Source organism: Saccopteryx leptura, chromosome X (genome assembly GCF_036850995.1).
Source record: "Saccopteryx leptura isolate mSacLep1 chromosome X, mSacLep1_pri_phased_curated, whole genome shotgun sequence".
Lineage (NCBI taxonomy): Eukaryota > Metazoa > Chordata > Mammalia > Chiroptera > Emballonuridae > Saccopteryx > Saccopteryx leptura.
Window position 1 is genome coordinate 56,732,018 of NC_089516.1, and position 24,225 is coordinate 56,756,242.

Consider the following 24,225-nt stretch of genomic DNA (forward strand, 5'->3'; position numbering starts at 1 on the left):
CTGCTCTGTGGATTCAGCAAAGAATGCCCAAGTGACCCTTATGTTTACACTCCAGGGAACAACAGGATGATGGTCAAGTAAAAAGTTCTTGCATGGGCCCTGGCCAGTTGGCTCAGCGGTAGAGCGTCGGCCTGGTGTGTAGAAGTCCCGGGTTTGATTTTTGGCCAGGGCACACAGGAGAAGCGCCCATCTGCTTCTCCACCCCTCCTCCTCTCCTTCCTCTGTGTCTCTCTTCCCCTCCTGCAGCTGAGGCTCCATTGGAGCAAAGATGGCCCGGGCGCTGGGGATGGCTCTATGGCCTCTGCCTCAGGCGCTAGAGTGGCTCTGGTCACAACAGAGCGACGCCCCAGATGGGCAGAGCATCATCCCCTGGTGGGCGTGCCGGGTGGATCCTGGTCGGGTACATGCGGCGGGAGTCTGTCTGACAGTCTCTCCCCGTTTCCAGCTTCAGAAAAAAAAAAAAACGTTCTTGCATGCCTCACCTTCTCTGCTACCTCTATATGTTCCCAGTAGATCGAGAAGAATGATATACTAAAAGGGTTTCATTTCAGGGGATAACTCCTTTTCAGATGAGACAGTATTTACAGAAAGATAGGAAAGTGTAGGTTTTCATATGAAACTATTGTTGTGTCAGAACAGTGAGAAACAGATGTTTTACCACACAATTAAGTAGCCAAATGAAAGGAGTCTTTATTTTAAAGCCAGTGACTGCACAGAGACCTAAGTCAGTCAAATCATGTCACTCCAAACAGAGTTTGGGGCCAGCTTTTAAAGACAAAATCACATAAGAATTGGGGTATAGGAAGGAGGGGTAGCTCAGCAAAGCATGGTACAAAAGCAATAAAACATATTCATTAATCTTGCTAATAAGCTCACTAAAATCTTACTGTCCTTACAATGTTTATCTATAAGATCAATTTGAACAAAAAAATTTATACACTAAGACTATAAGCTCTGAAGATGATAACATAGTAGTGATAAATGCTTCACATGCTTAACAAAAACATTTCTAACCCACCCCTGACACATCTGCTATTTGGTGAAACTAACTTCAAGGCCGGGGGTAGGAAGTTTTAGAACTAAGTAAGTTCTGGGGTTATTTAGAGGTTAAGAAAGAAGAGAAGCTCAATGAAGTTACTTATGCTGAGAGCCTTCTAAAGTTATCTATTGCTAAAAACCTTTTTTTTTTTCTCCTATATTTCACTATAAACCCCTGAGAGATAATTGGCAGGGATGAGTAAAGACATCGAGAGGCCAGTTAATGTCAAATAGATTTATTTTATTCCAGAACGACTAAAATGATTTTGTTTCAGATCCACTGCAACTCCAACTTTCAAAGAGATGAGGCTTGGCTAATCAAGAACTATAAGAAAAAAGGCAACTGGATAACTCCTGCTTGGCCAGGGACCAGCAAAACACCTCCAAAGAGAAGGAAGCATGTAGCTTCTGTAGTAAGGCACCAAAAAGCTGAAAAATATTGATTTTCTAGGAGAAAAGATCAGGCTTCCCTGTCTAGTCCTTCCTTTGGGGATTGGAGGGAGAAGAATGTAGAAGTTTCGGGCTTGCAAGAACAATGGGTCATTTAGTTTTAAATCTAAAATAAAGATTAACTCAGAAACTTCTTCTCTTTCAATGGGAGACATAATTTACATACCACCTTACATTGATTGTAGTTCCTCCCCTTTCCTGGAATCTTGAAAGTAAAATACCTCTAGGCTAGTGAGGGATGATGAACCTTAAAAGATTTGTAAACATTTTTTTTTTTTTTTTTTTTTTTTTTTGCATTTTTCTGAAGCTGGAAACAGGGAGAGACAGTCAGACGGACTCCCGCATGCGCCCGACCGGGATCCACCCGGCACGCCCACCAGGGGCGAAGCTCTGCCCACCAGGGGGCGATGCTCTGCCCATCCTGGGCGTTGCCATGTTGCGACCAGAGCCACTCTAGCGCCTGAGGCAGAGGCCACAGAGCCATCCCCAGCGCCCGGGCCATCTTTGCTCCAATGGAGCCTTGGCTGCGGGAGGGGAAGAGAGAGACAGAGAGGAAAGCGTGGCGGAGGGGTGGAGAAGCAAATGGGAGCTTCTCCTGTGTGCCCTGGCCGGGAATCGAACCCGGGTCCTCCGCACGCTAGGCCGACGCTCTACCGCTGAGCCAACCGGCCAGGGCCGATTTGTAAACATTTTTGATTGTCTTACCTTGAAAGACTTAATATTTCTGTATATCCCCTAAACAAATGTTGTCAGCTTGTGCCATGTCATGATCTCCCATGCCTGTGTGTGATCAAGGGTTTATAAAAAGCCCCTGAAATATTTTTAGGGCTGGCACATGATTTGGGCCTGCTGCTCCGTGTCAGCTACATGTCGCCGGCATATTTAGTAAATCTCTTCCTTTAATAAAACTCTTCAAAATTCATCTGGACTTGGTGTCTCTATGTGAACCCGATGGAGTGAGGTATGGTGCCTTTCAGAATCTGGGGTACAGTACTTCATAACATATGGGGGCTTAACCGAGATCCGGTGTTTAACAGCACCGTGTAGAGACACCCTGAATTGGCTGGTCTCTCCAGGGAGCTGCTTAACTCCCTTGAACCTTGAGGAGAGGTGCCACTTGAGATGTTCCAAGGCTCCTGGTTTTCCAGTGGGTTTGAACAGTTCTCCAGTAGATGTCTCCCAGTTCCCAAATTCTACATGTTGGGCAGATAAAATGTATTATGCTCACTTTGTTAAAGATGACACAAGGAGGCCGTCGCCCAGGTAATATTAATGTGTGTTGGGGGCAGGCAGGATTGTTGGAGCCTGGGGCTTGGTTTTGGGATTAAGCCTTTCCCACCCTTTTTGATGTGGGGCGGTACAATCCAATCATGCCTCAGAAGTGTCTTTGTATTAGAGACCTCCCTATTATGTATATTGGATTAAGGGTTTGGATTTCTACACTATAAAATGGGGGCAAAACGAGAGCTTGCGCTCTTGGTTCCTGAGATTTTCAGCAGAGGAGAGAGTAGAGCCAGCAGCGGGAGGAGGCCACGTGGAGGAGGCCAGGAAAAGCAGCCAAGATGGCGGAGTGCTGAGTGAGATGCCAGTTTGTGCAGTTTGTATCTGGGATAAGGAAGGAGATGGGGAACTGAGGAGAATAAGGCTGGTGAGCTAGAAACCTTTGATTCTAGGAAACTCGGATAAGTCAGTAGCTTTGTGAGCACTGAATGTGAATGGGTTTTGGAGCCCAGTGTGTATTTTTACTTGCCCGCCGAATGCAAGCTAGGATTAAAGACTATGGCCCATCAGCTTTTGGCTCCGTTGTTTCTTTGCCGACTGTCCGAATCCAATGCGAACCTGCATGGGCCAGGCGGCTGCTGCGATAGTGGCCCTGGCCGTGGCTCCTGGCTTTACACTACAATTTGGACTATTCGGCAGAGAAATCAAGAAGGTAGGTAAAGCAACTCTCTGGCTTTACTGAATTCTGGCTTTCCTCTGATTTCTTGGTTTTGCTTTACTGTTTGAGACTAGAATTTAGGTAGGGTAGATTTGGGGCTTTGCTGAGTTTTGACTCCGGAGATTTGGAACTGCAGTGCATAGGTAGGGCCTTCAGAGCTGCTTTACTGAGTTGAAACTAGTCTATCTGAATCTGGGACTCTCCAAAGACCGAGACATTTGGTAGCAGGTCCATTGTTCCTGCCTTAGGATGCTCTGGGATGCATTTAGTTGTACCCTGGAAAGAGGGCTTCCAGAGATGTCCATTTGTGTTTGCACATCTAGTTGTACTCTAGAAAGACAATTAGTGGGAACTGAGGTAACCAGGTCTATCAGTTCTGTCTCGGGCTTTCAGAGACGTCTATTTTTCTTTGCACATTTCTCTAGGAAGACAGAAAGGGGACTGAGTAGAGACCCCAAACTTCTGGAGGCATCTAATTGTGCTCTCAGGGAGACATGAGTGAGGACATTTGGTGGTGCCACATTTGGTGGTGTTCTCAGGAGGAAACCTGAGTAGGGACTGAGTTGATACTGAGCTGATCAGTTCTGTCTCAGGACTTTCAGGGCACCTTTGTATTGTCGAGATCTCAGTCTTTGTTTTAATGTTTGTCTAGAAACCCCTGGTTTAAAGGAATCTCTGGTGCCGCGGCCTACGTGTACCTGAGAGGCCACGAGGGGGGAGCCCTTTTCTGGTCTATGAAGCTTTGTCTTTGTCAAAATATCCGGTATTATTTTAATCAAAATAAAGCATGCTCATTATTTGTTTGTGATATGTAAAGTCTTTGTTTAATGTCTAAATGTGTCTGTTTTTGAGGCATGGCTTGAATTTTTGTGTCAAAAATTGGAAGTTTCTGACTAAAAAGCAATCTTAAATGGTGATTTGTGTATACTGCAGATTTTCTTTGTTCCTTAGAGAAATCTCTTGTGACATTTCATGGTTTGGATCCCTCTCTCCTGACCAACTACATATCTTTACTTGGATTCAGGATCTCTGGCTTCAAGGGGCCCTGTTCGACTTCTCCCCTGAAGAAATTATTCTCTTCTGGGCCCTGGCCAGTTGGCTCAGCAGTAGAGCGTCGGCCTGGCGTACAGGGGACCCGGGTTCCATTCCCAGCCAGGGCACATAGGAGAAGCGCCCATTTGCTTCTCCACCCCCCCTCCTTCCTCTCTGTCTCTCTCTTCCCCTCCCGCAGCCAAGGCTCCATTGGAGCAGGGATGGCCCAGGCGCTGGGAATGGCTCCTTGGCCTCTGCCCCAGGCGCTAGAGTGGCTCTGGTCGCAACAGAGCGATGCCCCGGAGGGGCAGAGCATTGCCCCCTGGTGGGCAGAGCGTCGCCCCTGGTGGGCGTGCCGGGTGGATCCCAGTCAGGCGCATGCGGGTGTCTGTCTGACTGTCTCTCCCCGTTTCCAGCTTCAGAAAAATACAAAAAAAAAAAAAAAGAAATTATTCTCTTCTGTTGGCTTCTTCCCCCAGTTTTGTGTAATAATGAATATCTCTATAGTCAAACACCCTTTTATTCTGGGTGCTAGTTAATTATCTGTCTTATCTTACTTGCTTATACTAATGCACTAATTCTTACATTCTCCTGGAACAAGTTTCAGTTTTGTAGTAGGTGCTGGCAGCTGAAACTTTTAATCTCCAGCAAGTAAGAGCAGTTTGGAATATCGTAAGTGGGAATCCAGGCTGTCCTGATCAGTTTCCATACATTGACCAATGGCTAAATTTAACAATGAATCTGCCACAATGGCTTAAAGCTTGTTCCATACAGAGAGGGTGTCACGTCTTCTTAGTAAGGCAAGATTTGAGTCTGAAACAGGAAAAACGAATAACTAAAGCAATAGTAGCAGCACTCCAGGAGACCAACTCTTTTAAGGATGAGGGACCCCCAGAAGAGGAAGGAGAGTTCTCCAAGGTGCGTAAGGACATGACTGCCCTTAAGAAGGATTATGAGGAAGTTGGTGTGAATTCTGCTGAAGGAGAGGGTGAGGAAGAAAGAGAGAAAGGAAGCAATTCGAGAAAGAGTAAGACTATGCTAGGAAAAAAATCAATGTGCTTATTGTGAGGCAGAAGGGCACTGGAAAAATACATGCTCCATATTACAAGCAGCCAAGGGGGTGAGAGAAAAGTGGAGCCCACAAATTGAAAGTGTTTCTCCAGACTCTGGAGCTGAAGCACTAGCAAGTAAGCAGTTTGAATGAGAGGAAGGCAGGGCTGGGATGTGCTGTGGGCAGAGCAGCAGGAGAAGGGCGTTAGAGAAAGGGTGAGATAACTAGAGAAAATATAGAACAGAAACTAGTTTCAGATATCCACCTGGTGACCAAAATAGGTTTTGCCCATTTGAAAAATACAGGATAGGAATAGTATTAAAAATTAAGACTTTGCTTTAGAAAAATCTTAGAGGAAAGAAAAATAATTTAGAAATTAACAAACCATGGGTGTGGACCTTGCTAGTTAATTGGCAATTTCTTAAATTACATTGCAGCTCCAAAAGGAGTGACAGAAGCATGAGTAATAGAATTATAAGGAATAGGATTATCAGAGACGGACCCTCCGTGGGTTGGGAATGATGGCTTGTTGCCCTCTACTGGTGTAAAAAATTAGAGAAAAATTCCAACACTCTCCCGTGAAGCTGAGGTAGGTGTTGGGTCTCCTCCAAATCTCTCAGTTACTTAGAAGGCATGAAGTTCATAAGGGAGACCTGCTGCATTAGCCATAATAGTAAAAACTGTAAAAAGAATTTTCAGGGAATTGTGGGGAAAATTGGAAACCTCATATAGGCTAAAGCAACCCACTAATAAAACTCTTCAAAATTCATCTGGACTTAGTGTCTCTACGTGAACCTGATGGAGTGAGGTACGGTGTCTTTCAGAACCTTGGGTACAGTACTTTATAATACTTCTACAAGACACTCTCCACGAATTCTTGACAGGGAAGGCCCAGAAGCAAGTACCAAATGCTCAGGGACCAACGGGTACCCAGTCATTCAAATTCTCAGGTTTGTGGCCCAGGAGCAGTGCCAATAAAGTGCATAGCCCAAGTGAGTCAAGTGGCTCAAGTGGGGAGGGTACATCTGGGAATGTCACATCTGCGCCCACGGCTACTACCGGAACCAACGGCATGGGGGCTGCCTACCAGATCCCCAGATTACCTATTACACAATTCAGTGGTGTGTTTGTGCAACACTTGTTATTCCACCCTGATGGCTGCCATTCAGTCATGGCCCCACTTGAGGACTATGACGAGGACAAAGAGAAAAGCTCCTCAGATTACAAATGTGTACTCTGGGAACAGTGTAAAAATAATCCAAGCCCCTAAACTCATAGATGACAGGATATATCACCACTTTGTAACCACAAATCCAGATTCAGCTTTATTAAAGAAAAGCCAAACTCCATGGTGATAAGTAAATAAACAATCCAACGAGAATTGTGAGACTGTGTCCTTCTGTTTCCATGCTACACACACCTCATCAAAAGTACCTAGGAGGTTAGAAATCCTGGCCCAAGACAAGTTTTTGTCCCCACTGTCCTCTTTCATTTTCACACAATCAGCCAAAGGTTTGACTAAGGAGGCCAAAGGCAAGCCCAGGAAGATCTGGTACCCTGAGTTTTGCCCGCTGGTCAGGAAACAGAACTGTTAGGCTCCTGACTTTGGGGGATCACTTTACATTAGTCATGTACCTTGAAACAGGAGCGTCTTTCCTATGGAGCCCCATGGATACCAGAAAGTTTCTGATCAGCAGCTGAGGATCTCTAGCCCAAGTTCCAGGGACCTTCCACAGAGGCCTACCTAAAACTAGGCCACCCCATCTGCTAAGTGACATACACCGAGGCAGTTTGGCTCAGAAGAAGCAGTCTCATTCCAGTCTACCCCTGGGAGAAAACCCATCATCCTCACCGCTAACAACCACTAGTAACTCTGCGAGAGGGGACCCAAATAAATAAAAGATTGCCCACAAATAAAAGAAAATGCAACACTGCTCATCATTTCCCATCAGAGATGTATTTCAGATCCTTTCTTTGCTTACAAAGTAGCTACGTGACATGTGTAACACAAGACTTCATGAGCCAAGGGACACATTTACAACAGAATAAGGGAATTTGCCAGGATAGACAGGTGCTTTGTTCCAAGGGCTAACCTCCCCTTCACGGTGAATGAGGCTATCCCCGGTTGGTCACCCTCGGGCAGTCATTCAGTGTCCTTCCCAGCCCTCCCACAGTGTACCCTGGATGCTGCTGAAGCGTTCTATGAGTTTAAACTGAAGAAAAAAGGGCACATGTAAGGGAGCCCTGAACAGTAACCAGTTCTCTTAAAACATATTCCTTTGTACAAACCAGGAATAAGCAGGACCTGACAACACCAAGATATTCGGTGGAAGCTTCCCATTTTTCCTAAAGGTCAAAGATCTTGAGACTGTCAGTGAGCCCAGAGAGGCATGTCATGAGGAGAGTCCCCTACTTCGGAACCCAGGACTCTGATTACATGAACAGCAGATGTTGTGCAGTGATCTCCACAGTGGGGCCAATTCAGATCGAACCTGATTTATATGTTCCTGGAATGGCAGGGAGTTGACGGTCATGGTTCAGCTGCTTTCTCAGTAACTGGCCTGTCAGGGGTCCGCCTGCTGCTAGGGAATCAGGTGCTCTGGGATGTCTACCTGGAAGATATCCTTTCCACCTTTCCAGGGTATGGGCTCCAGTAACCACCTGGGGTTTGAAAGTGCAGTCAGGTACTTCTGCTTCAGGTTGGTCAGTACAGCTTGATTTTCCAGTTCCACAACCTCATCAGGAGTTAAGTTTTCCGGGCACGGCGAAGTCTCCCCAACGTCAACGAGCCCTGTGCACCAAGAAAGAAGCATAACGATGTTTCTCCTCCCATAAACCACAGCTTGCCTGTGCGAGATAATGGTTATTTGAAGTGACAACCACTAGAGACTAAGCTGATTTCACCAAACAGACCCAGAGTAAACTGGGTCCCTCTGACTGAGCATTTCCGGTATGTCAAACTCTCTTCAGGGAACTCTGTGTCAAGTCAGGGGAGAGAGGGAAATGCAGAGGACAGGGCCTTGTCCTCAACACCTCCACCCAGCAATGGGCAGGCAGAGCCTAACCACACTGCTGAGGGCAGCATGTACAAGACAGAAGGGCCCTGGTCACTGTCAGGAACTCACAGGCAATCAGGTCCCAAGCATTTCACCAGGTCAAGGAGCTGATGTCGGACCTCAACCACTGAGGGGCGAGAAAAATTGCTCAGGATGCCACGGACAGCGGGGGAGGGGCAGGTGTGTGATGTCAGGCAGACAGCAGCATGAGTCTGGAAGCCACCTGACCCTGTGTGCTGTGCAGCCTCTCGTGGTCTGTCACATGCAGGCACAGATGTATACACATGCGTACACACAAGCAACACAACACGCTAACTTAGATCTGTCCCTGCCTCTCAGATCACCAATGGGAACTGAGGCCCAGAGTGGACAAGAGGGTTCACACAAGGTCGTGGGAACCTGGCCCACAGACCCTCACCACAGGGCCCCTTGCTGCCCTTTGAAGGGGTGCTGCCTAAAGAAACCACAGCCCCATCCCCACAGGCTCCAAAGAAAACAAGCCCCAAAATGCCTGAACAAGCTCCTAGGGGTACCCTTAGAGGGGTCTGAGCAGCTCTCGGGTGTGGCCACTTGCCAGCTATCACTCCACGGCCGTACTTCTCGCCTTCCTGAAGCAAGGCCTGCATCTGAGCGGGGTTCCTCCCCAGCCTCTCCAGCAGCAGTTCCTTCCAGACAGGGTCTTCCCAGTCCCTGTAAGCAATGTGGATGGCGATGGTACAGTGCTGGTGGCTGCTAAGCAAGGGACGCCAACGAGTCTCCAGAGTCTTGACACCATTTAACACAAAACCTGCATAAGGCTGCCGGAAGGAGAGGCACCAGAATTTCATCTCCCCAGAGATCCGTGGGCCTCACGTGGCCTGTGAAAACAAAGAAGCATGAGACATCCTGTACCAGTCCTTCAAGCTCGTGGCCTGTAGCCTGACCTCTGCCCAGTCTCTCCTGAAGGCCCTGGAACCCAGCTGACAGGGATGGTGGGGGAGCAGAGACTGTTGGCTTCTATCATCACACAGTCAGCTGACAGGCCCAATGTAAAGGCTTGGCAATGGGGATGCCTTGTCCGTCAGATGGAGTCTTTGGGGAGCTGAAGGAAGAAGGTGGGGACATCTACAGAAAATCAGTCAGGACACGGGGTGGTCAGTTCTATGAAGGACAGGGAGGCCCATGGAGAACAGAGGAGGGAGGGAGGGTGCTCTCACTTCACACCAGGTGGGTGGGTTCTATTTTTCTCTCAGTACAGAGACCATTCTGTGCTTTAATTCTTCTCCCCACACCTCCTACGCCAAGACTCTCAGTTCCCTGGCCCTGCCACCCCAAAGGCACTGTAGGTTCCTGAGCACCCTGGCCCCTCTCTCAGGGCTGTGGAGTGCAAATCTGTAGGGAGCCGATCAACGACTGCTGGCTGACAAGGTCACAGCAGGAGAAGATCAAAAACTGCTGATTGACAAAGTCACAGCAGAGAAGACCAATGGCTGCGGGCTGACAAAGTCACCGCAAAGGAAAGGCACAACGATACTTCCCCCTTTGACCTTTTTGAATTAATCTGGCCTTATATCCCCCCTTTTCTGGGTGTGTGCTATTATTTATGGCACAGGGATAATAGTACCGTGCTTTCCCTGTAGATTCGTAGTAATTTCTTTGGAAATGAGACAGAAAGTGTAAGTTCCACAGAAAAGCCTGTAAGCCCCTTGAACTGGGCTCATAAACATAAGAGGCTGGCTATGATATCCTTCGTAAAGGGTTAAGTTTGTAGGAGAATTTCTTCTTATTAATAATGTTAGAAAGAATAAAGTTAGAACTTAACTAGTGTATGAATATAGTAAATAAATAAAATTTGACTAGACAATAGAATCTTAGGTAAGGTGTAGTGGAGTGACCCGTTGAGTGGCCTTGGATAGGACCACAGCCGGCAAGTAAAGAATGTTTTGATAAGAGACTTGTTTTGTGACTGAAGGCAGTTGCTGGGCTTTTTCTCAGTAAAACAGTCTCATGAGATTTTTGTATTTTCCAAGAATAAGGAGAGGAATGTGGTGGGATCCATAGCAGCAATAGCAATTAATGCCTTCTGATATTATGTTGCTACTAAGCTATCTTGCAGGTGCACTCTATGTATCTTTAAGCAAAAGTTACTCTTGATGCTATGCCAGTTTCTTAATAAGCAAGCCTTTTGAAGTCTTGTGAGAAAAATTAGAACAGTGCATGAACTCAGGGCCATTTGCCTGAGCAAGCGGTGGTCCTTTGCTAGTCCTTGATGATTTCGTCTGCTAATCTCTCTCTCTGCGCCCTTGACTCACAACAACAGTAAGGTAGAGTTATTAATTTGTACTAATCTTTTAGAAGTTTGTACCAATATTGTTATTGCTATTCAAGTTATTGTATAACTGTACTTTGAATAACTTACCACCTGATTTGTAGCTTATAGATATGAATTAACTGTTATCTGGAAATATGTAACCATAGTGAAACAAAATACCATGTGATTTTAACTTAGTGTGTGTGCATAAAAAGAAAGCTAGACCAGCATTTGGCAGAGATGCCTGGCAGTAAATGCTAACGAGAGAATAAAGAGAAAGAAAAGAATTCAGCTCTCTCACTCGATTCGTGCTGACGCCGTCTCTTCCTTTGGGACCCCTGGAACCCCCCGGGGCTAGACCCCGGCACAAATCCTTGGGGCCCAACCTCAGCTGGGCCCTGAAGACACCATGCGATCTCTGATAATCCTGCCAGGTGCCTCCTCCCAACCCCTTTGGGTGTCACTCTCCTCCATCCCTTTCCTGCACCACTGCTATCCACTGGCAGAATACACCCGTCCCCCAGCTGAGCCTAGAGAAACAAATAACAGAAGCAGGAACATCTGGCACCACTCCACAGGCACCGTACCCATGCCAGACCCTCAAATGGGCATGATCCCTGGATCCTAGAATTCAAACCTCAATTAAATACACAGGGGCAGTGTCACTGTCACCCCATTCTACAGCTGGGAACGTGGCACCAAGGGATGACTAGATGGACGATGGTCACGTGGGTCCTGCCTCTTTTTCTTGTACCTGGGGAAGGGGGTCCTTGCTCCACGGTGGAGGCCAGATCTGTGCAGTGGGAGCAGGGCCCCGGCCCGGAGACTCAGCTGGGTCTTAGTAACCTGGTGGAGCCTTGGTCTCCATGGGGCTTTGGGGACCTGGCACCTAACAGGACAGTCACAAACGGTGCTTACCCATCATCAGCATGGGGCCTGAGCCTTGGCTCTTCCTTCCACCCATGAGCACCACCACTCTGGTTTGTCTCTCCCTTCCTGACTTTAAAGGACGTTACCTCACCTCAGCTATTCTCTTCTTGTTTATAAAAACAAATCCAATCTTAAGACAAAGTCCAGAGGATAAACACTTCATGTTCACCCCATTCCCAAACCCATATCCTGCCAGTCCCAGGGCCCAGCTCCTTTGCCTTCCCTTCCCTTCCTTCCTCCACCTGGGCCCCCTTTCCCTGTGCTCTGGACCGCACTACTCTTGCTCGCTCAAAAACCTTGCTCCTGTGACTTGATGCATAAAGAAAAGGGTTTTACAAGGGTAATTAAGTTAACATTAGACTATTCTTCAATGTCTGGTGTCCTTACCTAAAGCGGGAATTTACCTGCACGAATACCTTGTGAAGATGAAGGCCGAGTACTGTAAACTCAGGGATGCCAAAGCTTTGCCTGCAAACCACCACAAGCCTGGGGACAGGGATAGACAGATCCTCTTTCAGTTCTCAGAAGAAGCAAACTTGGCTGACATCTCAATCTCGGACCTCCAGACTCCACACCTGGGAGACAGTACATGTCTGTTACATAAGCCACTAGGGCTGTGATGTTTTGATCTGACCAGCCTGCAAGTGACTACAGAGGAATAAGTCTTTCCCGTGCACCTCCACAGGGTAAAGAATGAGTTCGCCGTTAACAGCGCATCAAGCATATTCCTTCACATTTGTACATCTTCTTTTACCCTAATTTTTGCTGACTGTATAGTATCCCATTATGAGTTGCAGCACGATTTACTGACTTTCCCCTACTGAGGAAGAGTCACAGGCTGCTTTGTACTTTTTGCCACTATCAAGGACACTACCATTAACACTTATTGACTGAAGACTTGTTAGAAGTATGCCCAGGTCACATGCGTGCACATCTGAGATGCCGATACATGCCAGCAAAGGCCTCCCACAGAAGCTTACCCGTGTATGCTCTACCAACCACGAGCCAGGGTGCGATTTCCTCACATGCCTTTTGGCTCTGAGCATCATCACTGTGCTTAATCTTTACCCACTTAACGGGTGACAAAGGATCGCCCTAGTCACTGGGTTTAGATTATTTATGATGGAGGCTAGATGTCCCCCTGTGGCCTGGCCATTTCTGTTTCCTCTAGCAAGGCACAGGCCTAGTTTCCACCACTGAGTTTCTCGGCCTTTTTCTCATCAACGCCACAAAATCACTACCAGGGGACCTGAGTGAACCGAGGAACTGTGAAGGCACGAAGGGGGCTGAGTGCCCTCTTGTCTCACAATGCAGAGTACCTGCTTTGCGGCCTAAGGAACACTCTTGCACCTGTCTCTGCTTCTTCATCTGCACGAGAACAAGAGGGATAATGAGAAAAGGTCATTAGGGACAAGACAGCAATGGTAGGTAACACAGAAGTCTTCTATCCAGCATGTACTGGAAAGCACCAGGTGCCAGCAGGTTTCCACTAAAGGAAAACACAGGTGGGCCCTCACTTTGGTTTTACTAATCATGGCACTGGCTCCCTCCTCCCTTACCTGGTCAGGGACTACACGATGGCACAGTCAGAGCACAGAAAGTCATTTCGTGTAAGTAGGTTGTGTTTCTACAGCCCAGCTGACCCCAGTATCCTAGAGAAGAAAAATCTCACCTCCCCTCATATCATCACATGGCAAGAATTTGGGTACCCTACACTCCTTATCCCTCAATGTAATCTGCGGTCGGTCCTACTGGGAGGGGTGCCATGGGCCGTCATCTGGGCACCCCACAGCCTGGGGCCTGGTTGCGGTGGAGACAGCCTAAGGGCCAAGTAGGAAGCCGGGAGAACAGACTTGTGCGTGTGGCCCAGTACAACCGTTTTTATTCCCAGAGACCCCTCGTTGGTGCACACACAGTTACTTACAAGGATGGTGGGCAAGTGAAAGGAGATAGAGGAGGGCACTGAAAATTGCCGCCTCGGCTGTGGTGAGGGTTCTCCCAGCCCCACAGAGCTGGAAATCCCAACCTTAAAGCACTGTCCTTTGAAGGAACCAGCAGGCCGGTGGCCATACTGAGCTCCTGGCTCCCTTCTGGCAGGGAAGGGTCTGCTGGCCCCACTGGCCATGCAAGGCGCGATGCTCTGGGCAGACCCGGCTGAGGCCACCTAGCAGGACAGTCCTCCGCTGCTTCCCCACAGCCCGGTGAGACTGCCAGCGCCCAGACTAGGAGAGGGCTCCGGGACACGGAGAGACCACAGAGCATCGGGCGCACGCACATCACGGCTGCTCCTCGGACGGCCCAGGACCACTGACAGGTGATAGGTGCTAGTTAACCACTCCGCGCTGGCAGATACAGGGACCGCTTTTTTGCTGGGCTTACAAAGACACATAGACACATACACGCTTCAGTAGCAGCAGGAACTCAGCAGCACGACCGGACGCAGAAGGAAGCCTGGACGAAGCAGCCGCCTACAGAAAGCAACCCGACCAGACGGAGGAAGCACCACACCAAGCCCGCCTTGACGCAACAAGCCCGCCCTGACGCAGCAAGCACGTCCAACTGCGTCAAGCCCGACCTGACGCGGCAGCACGCTCTGACGCCGCAGCGCTCACGGACGTACAGGCACGTCAGGACGCAGCAGGCACAAGCTAGTACGTAAGTACGCCTCCAGGCAGTGGCTTACACCCGCACGTAAGTATGAACGTAGATGCGCAGGGAAGCCATGGTTGCTAGGACACGTTTGTCTGGTGGGGAGAAGAAAGCGTGGGGATAGGCAAACCTAGGGGCGAGGCTTGGGGAAAAAGGCGGGGCCGGGGGGAGGAGTATCTGGTTGCTACCTGTGGAAAACAGCTAGGGGGGCGTAGCTGGGCGCGGAACTGTGAGAAAACTGGGGGAGGAGCTGCGAGATGGGTTTGGCACAGCTGTGAGAAAGACTTCCTGTGGAGCTGGATGCCGACCTGTGAAAACCTGCTGGAGGAGGATGTGCAGGAGGGGGCAGAGGAGGCGGAGCTCGGAGCCGTATCTGGAGAGGAAGGGCTTGTGGGAAAGAGCTGGGAGAAGAATATCTAGGGGCAGACCACGGGAAACAGCTGAGGGAGTAGCTGGGGGTGGAACTGTGAGAAAACAAGGAGTGGAGCTGCACGGAGGACGTGGATCTGGGTGGTGAATCAGGGCGGAAAGAATGGTTTGATGTGGAGGTGCAGAGCTCAGCTGCACATAATGGTGGATGGAACAGGGCAAAGCTGCGGGAAAGCTGCGGAGGAACAGGGCTTAGCTGTGGGGAAGAGCTGAGCGGGGGTGGAATCTAGAGGAGAGTGGGGTGGAGCTGGAAAGGATGTAGCTTTGGGTACTGGGAACCACGTGGCAGGTGGCTAGGCCCCCTCAGTGGCCAAGGGCAGGCACTCAGTTTGTGCTACACCCGTAGGCATGAGTCAAAGTGGCAGCCCAGGGTCCTCAGTGATCTGAGCTGCCCCTCAGAGTGGATCCCGGGGCACACGGAGGCCTAGAAAGGGCAGGACAACTCGATTGAGTCCTGCGCCTCAAGGCTGAGTGCCCAGCCAGCTCTGCTTTCCTCAAGCTCCTCCACCGCTGCCCCCACCTCCAGCCCCTGGTGCTGCCAGTAGGATCTTGAGAGAAGGTCTTCAACATTGCATTTTTTTTGTTGTTGCAGATGAGCAGAAAAATCCCCACTCTGTTGCCTGCTGCCGCTCAGCAGACATGTCCCAAACAAAGCCAGCTTCCCTGTAAGTTATTTCCGCTCTTGTACCTCTCAGTTAGGAGCTCAACCCTCTCAGTGCCACCACACTTGGCTCCCTGTGTCCGCGTACCCTCGCTCTTTCTTGCTTTACTTGATGATCAGATCCTCTGTCCCTGGCTCTAAAATGCCTGATCAGGATAAGTAGTCTTCCTTCTCGTCCGCACTGCTACTCCCTGAATTCAGGCTTCATGGTCTGGGGCCAGTGCTATTACCTGAGCCTCCCCAATGGCCCGGACGCCCCTGTCTTCCCTCCTACAGTGGGCACTCCAACGTGCACATCTGTCTTCATCAACACCAGACTGAAAACCCTGTCCAGTCAGTCCTCTCTTGTTTAAGCTCAAACTCCAGAAGGTCATGGGAGGGCCTTGCAGTGGTCCCAGCTCCCCCTCATTGCCCAACACTCTGGGCTCACTCTGCTGTGGAGTCCCTGCACCCTCTGCTCCTGCACGCTTTCTACCGGCACTCCCTTTGACTGCTGTGATTTCCAAGGCCTGGCAAGCCTGCCTCCTCCTGTCCTGGCAGACTCCTGTCCTTCCAGGTGCAACTGCAACATCCCCTTCCTTACCCCACACCCAAGCATCAGCTTCTGATCTTACCCATACTGGTGGCACACTGTACCTTCCCACCCAGGTTCCATCACTGAGCTCTTTATCTTCCAGGGCTGTAGCTGCTTTCCTCTGAGAGTCTGGGCGCTCTCAGGGACTCCGAGTTCTTTGAGGGCGGGGCTGTGTCTTACTGGTTTTTGTAAACTGGGTTGAGCCCTCAGTAGTGGCTCTGCAAATGTTGAATTAACAGAGAAATTATCTTCCTATGGGCTGCACCTACTCTCTCCTTGCAGAAGCTGGAGGTAACAGAAATACGGGCCATGAGGAGAGGGGCCAAGGGTACATTCATGGGATTTAGGCCTCAAGGTGGCAGGGGTCTTTACTGCTCACCAAGTCCAGATCCATCCATCCCAGCCTCCCCTCCTCAGCTCCTCTCCCCTAGAAGGGTTTACCAGCTGCTGCCGAACACTCCAGAACCTCACGTAGAGGTTTCAGGACATGGAAGAGGGTTCCCTGAATGTCTGACTTGCAGCGTTTCTCCCAAATCCTGTTGTTTGAAGAAATGTAAAGTGCCCAGCAAGCTAGAGACTTACACTCTGTAGCTGCCCGTGCAGGAATCCCTTTTCTGGCCTTCACGTTTAACCTGAGAACAAGGCGTATGATTTCTCCCTCAGGGAGAACAGTAAAGGTGAGCAGTGGAGTCTGATGAAGGGGAAGTTCAGGGGTCGTGGCCACAAGGCCCAGTTGCTACCAGCTTGGTGGACCCAGGAAGGGTGACTTGGCCATGTTGCAGTTAGGGGTGGGTAGTTGTTTGGCTGCCCCTGTGAAAGGGATGAGTTGCAACTCAACTCAGTCCTGATTTTCAGCACAAATAAAAAGTTGTCACAGAACCCTAAAATGATCAGATTTCTGACAACCAGGTGACATTCCCTTCACCAGCTGCTACCCATCCCCTCTCGTGAACAAAGTCCTGTCAGGGACAGGTCTTCATTCCCTCCCTCGCTGGTCATCTTGGCAAGCAGGTTTGCCTTCTCCTCCCAGACCTGGGCCACTCCTGTCTTCCACTGCTTGGCCCTTCATGGTGCCCTGAAGACACACCAGCTGTCGGAGGACATTGGGGACTTCTTGGGACTTTTCCTGCTCCTTCCCAGCAACTGTGCCTCTGCTGCTCCGACTATTACAGCAATCACTGGTCTCCCGGGGCAGGGGAGAGACTCCTTCTCAAGCTCTGCTTCTCCCCCAGCCTGAAATTCTATCCCCATAACTCAGCCTGTCTTCCATTTAGGAAGTCTATGCCATGGCCGCCATTGCATTTTGAGGTGACTGTGCCATGGACATAGCCTCCTTTTTGGAGCTCAGGGAACCTCCTGAAAGTCAGCCTCCCTTTCCTGTCCTCCTGGTAGCACCCTGCAGAACTCCCGGTCCGTTGTGGCCCTCTGAGCACTTAACGTCACAATGTGTTCTGCCTCTGCACCCCACCATGGTTGCCTCTTTGGCTCTGAGGTCCTGAAATTGATCCAGTTTGCTCCCGACACAGGTTTTGTGGCAGCACCAGGCTGCTTGACTCAACTTCCTGGTTTCCCCCCTCTACTTCTTAGCAGGTGCCATTTCCTCCTCCGAGAACTGCCTGTGGCCCATCATCCACTGAGCTGCTCTTTTGTGTTTCGCATTGTGGACACACATTGGGAAGCTTGTGTGCTAATCCCGCCTTGGTGGTTTGTGTTTCAGATTCCTCCTCCTGCCTCTTAGGGACTGGTTTCTTCTTTGCAGACCTGCTTTGGACTCTCCAAATTGTGAGGGACCCCACAGGTCAGAGACTGTCCCACTGCCCTTCCTGCTGGAGGCTGCCCGCAACCTCCCATGAGAGGTCCCCTGGGAGGAGGTGCCCTTGCGTCTAGCACTCTGCCTGTGGGGAAGGGCTCCTTGTCTCTATAGTTCACTAGGTCACCACTTGGCCTTAATTCTGTGTCCTGGAATGATGCAGGAGGCCCGGGGCAGGCTTGCAGTTGTGGGAAGTCAGCAAGCCTTGTTTCCTCTGCCCCAGCTCTCCCGTTTGGATTCCTGAGCCCCCTGTGGCCTGTTTAAAGATGCATGCACCACTGCCCCTGCCATCCTTTCTGTCCTCTGGGCAGCTGTGTTCGGTCGTGCCCCTCCTTGCACATGCCAGATCAAGTGGCCTAACCTGAGAGCCATATTTCATTCTGGTTCTGCCCTCCTGGCACTCCACGGCCATGGGAAGAAACTGCACCACAGGGAACCTGCAGATACAGACAGGTGACTTGGTCGCATTGGTTAGGTGTGGGGCCTGCTCACAGAACATGGCTCAGCCAAGTCGGAAGCTTGGAAGTGTCTGTAAACTGGCACCCCCTCACTTGGGGGGTACTCATTTCCACGTTTCCATTATTCCTGGACTCTTCTTCTGCGTGTTCTTTACTGTCCTAGTCTCTGAACAAATAAGCTGGTGCTCCAGGCCCTCCCTAGCTTGTGGGTGGTTCTGCAAACATCATGCTGGGGCTCAGCCAACATACCACCCTGCTGATTTGTTGACAGCTAAACTGTGGGGGACCTGGAGCATGCCGTGCCTTCACATAACCATGGTTACAAGCTGCTAGTGGGTGGACTAATGTGCCCTGTGCAGAAGACCTATTCAGCTGACTCTTTTTTTTTTTTTTGTATTTTTCTGAAACTAGAAACGGGGAGAGACAGTCAGCAGACTCCCGCATGAGCCCGACCGGGATCCATCCGCACGCCCACCAGAGTCGACGCTCTGCCCACCAGGGGGCGATGCTCTGCCCTTCCGGGGCGTCGCTCTGCTGTGACCAGAGTCACTTTAGCGCCTGGGGCAGAGGCCAAGGAGCCATCCCCAGCGCCCGGGCCATCTTTCCTCCAGTGGAGCCTAGGCTGCGGGAGGAGGAAGAGAGAGACAGAGAGGAAGGAGAGGGGGAGGGGTAGAGAAGCAGATGGGCGCTTCTCCTGTGTGCCCTGGCTGGGAATCGAACCTGGGACTTCTGCATGCCAGGCCAACGCTCCACCACTGAGCCAACCGGCCAGGGCCTCAGCTGACTCTTGAGTGTCTGCATGGTCTCAGTGGACACTATGGAAAGGACACAAAGTGCATGAAGAATCAGGATAAAGGATGCTCATAAGCTGTTACCCAGAGGCAAGAACATTCACAATTATGTGTACTCTTTCTGTTCTTTTTCTATGGATCTTTTCTTTACTCAGCTGAGTTCTTGCTGTATAACATTTTGTCTTCTTCCTGAATGATTCCTCAGAAGACATCTCACTGAGCTCAGCACCTCATTCTGGAGTCCGTTGGATGCAATTCAATTGGATGAAGTCCTGGGGCATCATTTCTGTGTCTTACTGCCATGGTACTGCAGGGTCCTACCACCTGGGCACCCAGGCACCTCCCTAGTCCATGCTTCCAGGTCTGAAAACTAGCTCAAGATCAAAACCTGTGCAAGGAATAAAGTCGTCTTTATTGGGGTAGCTGCCTCCTGTTGTCTGTTTTTGCTCTTTTTATTTTTATTTTCTGTCCTAGGCTGTACCACTGCCACCACCCTATGTGAACCTCCTTGTTAATGGTGTTTATCATCATGAGCCTGTTTCCTGCTCTTCAGTGCCTCCAAGGACCTCTTTTGGAGTTTCTGGGTAGTGGAGGTGTAGTCCCTTTCCTCCCTTAGGAGGGCCTGCACATCTTGGCTTTGTATGGTGACTACACTCTTGTTGGGTCCTGCCTGGCAGTAGGCTGCCACCTTCTTGGTTTTCCTGATATCTTCCCAGTAGTAGCACTTCCAGTCCCTTCCTCCAGGGTTGGAGGGCACCTGTGGGGAAAGATAATGCATCACTTTTTGCTCCCTCAGGTGCGGGGTGCATGCCTCAGCTGTTTTGGGGGAGTGCTGGGCTCCTGTCACAGATTCAGACTTTCAGAGAAATCTGGGGTGTCCATATCTTCTCAGGCCTTTGCCCTGATTACCCTGGTCTTTGTGTCATGGATGCACGTTTTCCCAGTTGGGCTTCTGGTGCTGGGCCTGCCTTGCTTGAATGTTCAACTGTCTTTGAGCATTGTTGAAGTCCAGCCACTCCAACCAAATCCTGGCTTTGACCTTTGTCTGCCATCTGAGATGAGGACTACCTTATGAGCTATGGAGAGGAGTTGGGGCAGTCCCTTAGTTTTCTCTTTGTCATTTACCCTAAGCTTCTCATCCCCTGCGGGCTATCAAAGCACAAAAGTGCCCTTTCTCAATTCACATATGTTCCACACACCTGGATTCTCTCACCTGCCAGGAAATTCCTCTTAGCCTTCAAGTCCAGTGAAGAGGTCCGACGTGACATTTCTAGCAGCTTTGCTGTTTGTCAGGTTGTGCTCAGGCTGTCTGCAGACTGCCTGCCCCCAGGATGGAGTCCTCATTTCCAGTGGGGTGGGTGAGGAGCATTCATGCACCATGACCCTACCTTTCCATCTTTTTTGGGGACCACTCTAGAACCAGCCATCTTCGGTTGATTCTTTCAGGAAACCGATGCTGAGAGGGAGTTGGGAGTTGAAACGCTTATTGGAGACTGTTACCCACTGAGGGAGCAGGGAGGAAGCAGGGATAGGCAAGATGTCCTCTAAGCCTGTGATGTCTACCTGACAGTCTCTACCAGCCCCTCAGGGAGCCGCACAGCCAGGGTCATCATCAGAGTTCCACACTGGGCTCAGTGATCAGCCCTCACAGCATCTGAGTACTTACAGTCCAGATTGAGGGAATGGTTGAACCAGCAGCTGGAATTGCTATCCCAGGAATGGGTGTATGCCAGGTAGCACATATAGAACAGCAGCCTCCTTCGCATGGGTAGAAGTCCACTCTACCCCATGGCCGGCCTCTTTTGCATTGGGCAGTTCCTGGGCCAGGAAGAGCTTCTCTTTCCAGGGCCTGTATAAGCAGACATCTGAGTATCCCTGTAAACATGCCCAAAAGGAGAGCGAAGACCTGGTTAGAATTGATTATTTCAGCTCACAGGTACCCTTTAACAGACTCTTTGAAGGTACTTGTACACAAGTGTTTATTCCTTTCTGTGTCACTCAGGGCTGGAGGGTGTACCTTTCAGTCTGACTTATAAACTGCAGAATGTGAAACAAGGTTGAATTAGGTTAGGTGACTGGAAGAGAAAGATACTTCTGGCTCAGGGCAAGATGATGTGGAAGGCTTCAGAAACAAGGGCCATTTGTTCTGGACCTTGAAAATAAAAAGGGTCATCTTAGGTGTGACATGGGAGAAATGCTGCCTGAAAGGGCCAGATACATTCAGAGAACTGAGAATGTTCGTCTCTGGAGCAGACACTTTTGTGGTGTGTTCCCAATCTGGAATGAGGAATTCAGGTCTACTGCTTGATTGCTGACATAGGAGCTATTGAGATTTTGAAATGTTGTGATGTTTCATTTACTGCCTATTCAGCGGTGTGTGTGTGTGTGTGTGTGTGTGTGTGTGTGTGTGTGTGTGTGTTTTGCAAATGCTTGAGTTCGTTATCTACTCAGAGAAGGCTGGTCAGGCTCCCGTCCTCCGCAGAAGCAGCATGGCCGGAAACAGAAATTTTATTCTAAGGTTACAAAGCTGGTATTGATTCCTGGAACCACCACTGCAGGAATGTGTCTAAGCAAATGGCTTTATTTGTCTGAGTCTGATTTTCTCATCTGATAGATGAGCACAATGTAAAAATATCCCCCTAGGAAGCAATAATATTTTTCATTCTGTCTTATGGGGATGAGGAAAACATGGCATGATTCATGTAGCAGCCATCTATAAAGCATAAAGCACTCAACTACTAATTGTGATTGAAAAGATCTCTGTTTTCCCTAGAAGGCTTTGTGAGGTAGAAAAGAACACAAGTGTGTGGCCTGTGTCATGAAGCCTGTAGATGAGAGATAGGCAGACAGTGGAAAGCGTCTAGCTTAGAAAGGATAATGAAGAACATTGACACCATTGAACCCTTGATCTAAGGTATGGCCTGGTTGGGGAGTCATGTACTCTCCATGGATTATGACCAAAGATTTTAGTGGCTCCTGGGGCCAATGGGAAGGTAGTGTAAAACTGACTCAAACTGAAAGGATTTGAGAAATGAGGGTTGTATCAGTCCTAAGAATAAATAAAGCTTAAGCCTCTTTCCTTGTCCATGTGGGAAGCATTGTGAGCCCACTTCCTTGGATATTATAGGTACATAATCTTCTAGCTGTAATTCCATCATCCATAAAGTTTTGGTAACCAAAAGTGGTTTTGTAAGCTTGACAAATTCTTTTGATGGTAAAACCCAAAATGGATGATACAAAGCAGTAAAGCAGTTTGTAGAATTCTGAAATTTTTTTTTTCCTGAATTTTCTTTATCTGACCCACATGGTGTTAATAGTTGTATGTTTCACTGCAGAGATGTCAACGTGTTTGCTAAACCCTGCAACGTTGTTACTGATGTGTTCTCTGTGCCCCTTGTCATCTTTCTGATTCTGAAATTCACTTGGCCCCAAGAATTTTTTTTTTTTTTAAGGTTTTTTTGGTTGTTTTTTTTTTTTTTTGCATTTTTCTGAAGCTGGAAACGGGGAGAGACAGTCAGACAGACTCCCGCATGCGCCCAACCGGGATCCACAGGGCACACCCACCAGGGGCGAGGCTCTGCCCACCAGGGGGCGATGCTCTGCCCCTCTGGGGGGTCTCTCTGCCGTGACCAGAGCCACTCTAGCGCCTGCGGCAGAGGCCAAGGAGCCATCCCCAGCGCCCGGGCCACCCTCGCTCCAATGGAGCCTTGGCTGCAGGAGGGGAAGAGAGAGACAGAGAGGAAGCAGGGGGGCCGTGGAGAAGCAAATGGGCGCCTCTCCTATGTGTCCTGGCCGGGAATCGAATCCAGGTCCCCCGCACGCCAGGCCGACGCTCTACCGCTGAGCCAACCGGCCAGGGCCGGCCCCAAGAATTTTGGGTGAGGCATTGTGCACAAGTGAAACTAATTCCAGTAAGAGCCAACATTTGCTGAGGACTTTACAGAGGGCCAGGGTCTCTGGAAGTGTGTCCTTCTGCTAGCCCTCAGTCATCAGAAATGCTCTTCCTGAGAGAGGCAGGACTGAGGTCCTGACCAAGTCATCTTAGGTGGCTGGATACCTCAATCCTGCTTAACTGCATTGAGATGTGAGATGTCCTTTGGGATCAACCACAGTTTCCATTGGTGGAAATGGGATGACAAAGGCCCTTGGCAAGAATGGGTATGCGAGTCATTTATATCTGTTACAATCTTCTCACTGTCTTGTTTCAGGAAATCCCCAGTCCTTTATGATTCTTAGTGGAGTCACATAAAGTCTGAGTCCAACCACACAATTCTGGGGTGTTGTGTGATTTAGAAGTCTCTGATTTTGAAATATAGCCTTCTTATAGCTGTAGCCATAATGTCTTTCAGCTTCTTGGTTTATGTTTTAACAACTATCTGTTCTTTTTTTATTTACTTTTATTTTTTATTTTGTTTATTTATTTTGAGAGAGGCAGGGAGAGAGAGATACAGGAACATCAAGCCTTACTGGGGAATCAAACGGGTAACCTCCACACTCTGGGATGACACTCCAACCTACTGAGCTATCTGGCCAGGGCTTAATTTTTATTGATTTTAAGAGAGACATAGAGAGGAAGGGAGAGAGAGAGGAGGGGGAAGGGAAGCATTTGTTCCACTCAGTCGTGCAATTTTTGGTTTCTTCCCGTGTGTGCTCTGACTGGTGATCGAACCTACAACTTTGTTGTTTTAGTATGATGCTCTTAAACAACTGAGCTAATCACCCACTACCCATCTAATTCTTAAATATATACATATATATATATATGTATATACACACACACACACACACACACACATATATATATATATATATATATATATATATATATATATATTGATTTTTAGAGAGAGAAGAAAAGGGAGAGAAAAAAACACCAATTTATTGTTTCACTTATTTATGGCTTCATTGGTTAATTCTTGTGTGTGTGACCTGACCGAGGATTGAACTGCAACCTTGGTGTATCCAATGGATTTTATTACCAACTGAGTTGCCCAGCCGGGGATAAACCATCCCATTCCTATTGGGAGTCACTGACTTCTGTTCCAGTTTGAACTGGTTGCTCAGTAT

At 49.1% G+C, this 24,225-nt stretch overlaps 1 protein-coding gene across 1 annotated transcript; it reads right to left on the bottom strand.

Annotated features, from left to right (window-relative positions):
- Positions 1-7,448: 7,448 nt before the first annotated feature.
- Positions 7,449-14,315, bottom strand: LOC136385931 (protein EOLA1-like). The gene is made up of 6 exons (XM_066357284.1): positions 14,186-14,315; positions 13,106-13,154; positions 12,174-12,361; positions 9,141-9,423; positions 8,123-8,301; positions 7,449-8,017 (listed from the first exon to the last, which is right to left on the bottom strand). The coding sequence occupies exons 4-6, from the start codon at positions 9,391-9,393 to the stop codon at positions 7,904-7,906; spliced, it is 546 nt and encodes a 181-aa protein (XP_066213381.1). The 5' UTR covers positions 9,394-9,423; positions 12,174-12,361; positions 13,106-13,154; positions 14,186-14,315; the 3' UTR covers positions 7,449-7,903.
- Positions 14,316-24,225: the final 9,910 nt, after the last annotated feature.

Excerpts from the sequence above, each read along its gene's own strand:
- LOC136385931 (XM_066357284.1), bottom strand. The coding sequence starts at position 9,393 with ATGAAATTCTGGTGCCTCTCCTTCCGGCAGCCTTATGCAGGTTTTGTG. Across the intron at positions 8,302-9,140 it reads CGGCCGTGGAGTGATAGCTG|GGCTCGTTGACGTTGGGGAG; the intron begins GCAAGTGGCCAC and ends CTTGGTGCACAG. Across the intron at positions 8,018-8,122 it reads GTGGAAAGGATATCTTCCAG|GAACATATAAATCAGGTTCG; the intron begins GTAGACATCCCA and ends CTGCCATTCCAG.